Source organism: Volvox carteri (assembly GCF_000143455.1).
Source record: "Volvox carteri f. nagariensis unplaced genomic scaffold VOLCAscaffold_84, whole genome shotgun sequence".
NCBI lineage: Eukaryota > Viridiplantae > Chlorophyta > Chlorophyceae > Chlamydomonadales > Volvocaceae > Volvox > Volvox carteri.
In genome coordinates this window covers 391,288-396,834 of record NW_003307627.1, presented here as the reverse complement: position 1 = coordinate 396,834, position 5,547 = coordinate 391,288, and the positions used below count along the sequence as shown (strand labels likewise).

Sequence of the window (5,547 nt, the reverse complement as noted above, 5' to 3'; positions counted from 1 at the left end):
TCCACCCCCATCCANACGCACCCAAAGCACCTACCGCCCCCTCCCCATCACTGCCGCGCTTCCCCACTCCGTCCAGAACCATCCTCCTCCGCCGCCGCACCGCCTGACGGGCCGCGGCGATCCGCTCCTCCAGGCCTAGATTCCGTACGTAGTACGCCGCCAGCGCGCCCACCATGCCCGCCGCCGCGTTAGCTGGGCCGAAGGTGACGGGGATTTCGCTGAAGGCCGCATCGGCCAGGCTGGCCCCCAGATTGGCCAGCCAGTACACCGCCCAGAAGAGGCTGTAGCCCAGCAGAGCCTCCGCCTCCGTGCCCACGGTCAGCAGCGTGGCCAGCTGCAGGAAGAGCTCCAGGGGGCCGTCGCACACGAAGCCGGCTGTAGCGAGGCGGGGTACCTGGCCGCTGGCTACAGCCAGGTGGTCGTTGACCAGACCATCTACCAGAAGAGAGGCGGCCAGGTCGCCCTGAAGCGCAGGGCAGGGGAGGGGAGGTGGGGGGGGGGGGGTAGGTAGAAGGCAAGTTGAGCCGAATGTCTTCCGCGTGCGAACTTGTTTCGAGTAGAAGGGGGAGTGGGGCGGATGGTAGGGCTGGTGTGTGTGTGTGTGTGTGTGTGTGTGTGTGTGTGTGTGTGGCGGGTGGAAGGTTTGGGGGGTGGTACGGGTGTAGGTAAGTGCTTGTGTCTCGTACGATGCCAGGAGCATTTTCTATTGGCTTCTGAAAGAGTACAGAAAAATGGTAGCGGTACATGGCAGTGTACGGAGCGGTACATGGCCTGTTTGTACGGAGATGTACGGCGAGGCACGCGGGAGCCCACTTGGGCCTTACATCTGTGGCCTGCAGCCAGGCGGTTGCCAGGTACACGACGATGAAGCAATAGTAGATGACGTACACGTACAAGGGTCGGACCTGTAAGAACGGCCGCGGCGGGCGGGTGAGGGGGGGTGGGACAGGACAGGACAGGACGGGGCTGGGGTTGGGGCGAGGAATGTGATGCAGGGTTAACAGGTCGGGCATACAATAGGAGAGGCGGCCAGCGGCCATCAGCTCTGCACCAGGACGTTTGTGTATAACCAAGCTCTCGGCACCGCGCACTATCCTTCTTCCCACGATACAACATCAAGGGGGAAAACATCGCCCCGGGCGTCCAATGGCGAAATCCCAGTCGCGCGTGCGGTTGACCCAAATCAAGGCCACAGCGGCCAGGGCTTACCCTTCGGGCAGCGGCCTCCGGTACCTTCCGCCAACGCCGCCGGTCAACTTCCGCGGCGTATTTGTCAGGAGCCTCGCTAGAGTCCGCATCTGATGATAATTAGCGAACGGGCCGTACAAGGAAAGGGATAGATATCGCGCTGCGCTTTCAAGCTACGAAATGGGACTAGAGAAATGACCCGCGGTCCATATCTTACGGACGGGATACATAACATATAGTGTTCGGCTCTCGCACCATCAATTTTCTTTGCAAGGGATGCCCAAATCATCCGCTTCGAGTTAACTTGCGGCATTACGTGGTTGGGCAGAGACCCCAACCCACCGTCCTCAACTTGGTCATCCTTACTACCAAGAATACTCTCCAAGGATTTAAGAGTGCTGTCTGAGGAGCTCCGGCCTGTGTTCGCGAAGACGACCTGCCGGCTCGTCCATCGCGCCGAGGCTTTCCATTTAGGCGCTTTAGGCGATTGATAGCATGGGAGAAACTGTCGCGATGGAAAACTAGGTAAACTACCTAAGCTTGCACGCTCAGCGCGTGCTACAATTTTTTGTGGTTGCCCAGTTATTCGCCCGAACAAGTGCATGGACCGGGAATACGCAAGCTTACAGCTCCTAGTCCGTATCAGTTACGATATTTCTTTAGGCACAGCGCTCGGAGCAGGAGCTTCTGCAAGAAATTCGCGTTCATCATCCGGAACTATCGGTGCTGTGACACGTACCGTAAGCGACGGTTGCACCCTACAGCTGATCAACCACGCAAAGATTCTCGAAAATGGTTTATCGTTCCTTGTCTCTATTGCGTTTGAACCCTTTCTCACGATCATTTCACCAAGCTTCCAAAACTGACAACTAACTGACGCGCAACTCCAACGGCGCATAGGCAATTTGCCGCACCGCTGGACCTCCACTTGATGCGCACAGCCGTAATTTTTGCATCTGCTGGTGCAGAAGCCTTCTTCTTTCTACCTCCTTGTGTAGGAACACCCGTGTAACCATTGTGCCTGTGTTCAACCTTTTTCAACCACCTCGACGATAAGTACCTGTTAACAGTATCCATCAGCTGCTGCTCCATTAACGCTTCTCGCCTGGCTGCTAATTCGGACGCTGGCTTTACCAGTCGTCTTAAAAGGTCTGTAGATCGGTGCCTGATGCCTAACCTCTTGAAATGTGTGAATCCACCAGCACCGTAGTCTCGCATGGACAACTCGCTAGCGGCTCCTATTCTTATCGTCAAGAGCGGGTAACCCACTTTCAGGCAACCTTTAAAGCCCTGCCCACCTTCAGATCGCGTAGATGTCCTGCGTTCAATCAGGAATCCAGTCCTCGGCCGGCTTCACATTCCGTTTCGCTGCAACACGCGCTATGCCGTTGCGGTTACTTCACGACGCCGCGGTCCTCAGTCCGCAGATTCCCCCCAAACGTGGCTGGCCGGCTCACTTGACCCACAACATCCGAGCGCCGTCCCGCGTCCCTGCGGACACACGCGCGTGTGTTTAGTCCCCGGGGGGTACCCCCCTCCCTTTCCTTTCCCCCCCTGCCGATGTGTACCTCCCGCAAACGGTACTCCCAACTTAAGAAGGGCCCGGCGGGCATCATCGCCAGCTCCCGTACTGTACTGCCGCTGTGTATCGCCCGCAGGGGTTCAATATGGGTTGCAGTACAGCGCACCGCAGCCACCCCGTCAGGTTGGCCGCGCCATCCCGACCCGCGTTTGCCCGTTTCTTCACGAAGTAAAAACGAAGAGAAGAGGGGCGAGGTGCGGAAAAGCTCACGAACACGTCCTAGCAAGTAGCTCCGCGAAGCGCACAAACTAAGGACAATAAGCCTTCTAGAGAATCCGCCCGGGCTTCAAAACCCGACAAGTGTCACATCCCGCTACGCTGAACGACCAATCCTTCCTCACATCCACATCCACCATCCAGCTAGTCAGAACCCACGGAGGCCACATGACAGAGACACGTCATCGCTGCCGTACGATATAAACATTCCGTACAATTTGTACGTCGCAAATGTCGCAAACATGTCGCCATGTGCAAGGTCTTAGAAAGCGTCTGGATACAAATTCAGCTCCAGACGTCCCATATACCTGTCGTACAGGCAACAAGACATATGACCAGCAAAACAGCCCCTCCCAACGCTTTTGGCGACGCCACCGTCCACCCCACCAAATACCTGCACCCACCGGTTCATCAGCTGGGCTTTTCTTATACACGAGGAACAGGCCAGGCCAGTTAAGCACAGTTAAGCATTGTTTCAGTTATTTCAGTTGTTTCAGTTAAAACTGTCTACTATCTGACTGATGGAGATCAAACACGCTCGCTTCACGTGTTCATCGATAAGCACGTCCTCCTCTCTCCCTCCCCTACCTAACCCCGCAGCCCTCACACAGACATACACACAGACATACACAGACATACACACACGCTCACAGGCATCCTGCTGGCCCTCCCCTTCCTTTCTCCTATACAAGCTCGCCTACCCCTCTTTTTGTGGCAGCTTGTCGGGCACATCCTGGCGCCCTCTTTTGTCCACGGTCCGATATCTCACCTTCATGAAAATATCCTTAATACATACATACATACATACACGCAAACACTCCATATCTCTCACCCACACCTCTCCCGCCCCCTCTCCCCCCCAGCCCCTCACGCCGCTGCAGCCCTCTTGATCTCCCCCACCAATGTCGCTTGAGCCTCTCGAGGTACGGCAGCGTGGTGCGAGTACTCCATGCTGAACTCCCCCTTGCCCTGTATGTGGGGGGGTGGGGGAGGGAGGGAAGTGGGGAGCAGAGGGGGAGGAAAGACGAACCACACGCGATTTAAGCTGCTGCCAGGGCAAGAAAGTAGCAACCGAAAGAACTGACCGAAAGGCGTCCGTGGCGACTGTGACGACTGTAACCTCGGGATGACGACTGTAACCTCGGGATGAAGATTTGACGTAGAAGTAGGAAGTCCTACCTACCTAAGCCGCCAGAAATATTATAGCCAAACCGTAAACTAGTAGGTGTAGAAAAAGTAATGAAGGCGGCGAGAAAAAATTTTTGACGTAGAAGTTGCGTAAAGTTGCTGACCAGGAGAGAAAGCTGCATTGCTGATACTGAAGGGCTGCCGGTATGCAAGTGTTCCTCCCAACCCCCCCAAAAAAAACTAGAACGCGCGACTGACCCGACCGACCCAAACTAAACTATTCCGGCTAGCCTACCGATGCCAACGCGAAATACCAAAGAAGCTCGAACCACCTTATTGGACTCACCTGGCCAGGCAGCAGGAGTAGCGGGCAAAGGCACATGCGAGGCAGAGAGGTGGCAAAATCGTGAGCAGCGAACGAAAAAACAAGAACTCATGCAGATGCTGCTGAAAAGGCGTATAAAACTTGCTGACCGGGGAAGCTGGAATGAGAAAACCTAAAGAAACTATATGAAAATGGAAGAAAAGTCAGGAAGTAATAAAGAATTGCAAAGGCGGCGTAGGACGACACAGGTGGTGTCGTACGAGATGACCTAGTGACGCATTGGACGGGATGACGCATGGGACGGGATGACGCATGGGACGGGATGACGCATTGGACGGCGTGTACGCCGGCAGAACAGGGGGAGGGAGCAGGGGGGAGGGAGGAAAGACGAACCACGTGAACGAGTGAAGCTGCTGCCAAGGAAAGAGTGTACAAGAAGTAGAACTGACCAAAAAGGGGGACGGGGGAATGAGGTAAGATGCAATGGGGTGAGGGGGAGGGCAAAAGTCATATGCGAGAAACTCAGAAATGAACTGGGTGGGGGGGGGAGGGGGGGAGGGGGGGAGGGAGGGAAAGGGGAAAGAGAGCAAAAGGAAGGAGGTCAGGGCAGCAAAACGGGTGTTGTTCCTGGATGCTTGAAGAACACCATGGCGGAGCTGTACGGCACAGGGGAGACGGTCAAAACCCAAATTGGACAACACGGCCTGAAACGAGATGTTGTGCTGTGTTGTGTTGTAGGGAAGAAACCAAAGCCGGCGGGTGAGGGAAAGGCGATGGGGAGTTTTAGGAGGTGTATGAGGTGAGCGGCCCACCGGGGCCCCCAGCCCCCCCCCTCGCCTCCCCCCCCACGCTCACCTGCGTTGCAGACCTCAGCGCTGTCGAGTACCCGAACATGAGGTTGAGGGGCACGTGGGCCGTCACCACCGTGTCGTCCCCCACCGCACCGCTGTCAAGGATAAGGCCCTTTCGTCGGTTGATGTCGCCCATGGTGGCGCCTGAGGGGGGGCAAGGGAGGGAGGGAGGGGGTAGAAGGGGGGCAACCAGAGGAGGAGTAGGGAAGCACACACGGATTGGCGGGGTGGAAGGACGGAGTAGAAAGAGAGCGAGA

General features: G+C 56.4%; 1 protein-coding gene across 1 annotated transcript in view; it reads right to left on the bottom strand.

Moving 5' to 3' along the window:
* Positions 1-3,853: 3,853 nt before the first annotated feature.
* Positions 3,854-5,547, bottom strand: part of VOLCADRAFT_68943 (uncharacterized protein) — a gene marked incomplete at both ends in the record, with an annotated part of 8,589 nt that continues 6,895 nt past the window's right edge. Inside the window, 2 exons of the mRNA XM_002957998.1 lie at positions 3,854-3,955; positions 5,295-5,434. Of these exons, the coding sequence (XP_002958044.1) occupies positions 3,854-3,955; positions 5,295-5,434 (242 nt within the window). The remainder of the gene's footprint in view (positions 3,956-5,294; positions 5,435-5,547) is intronic.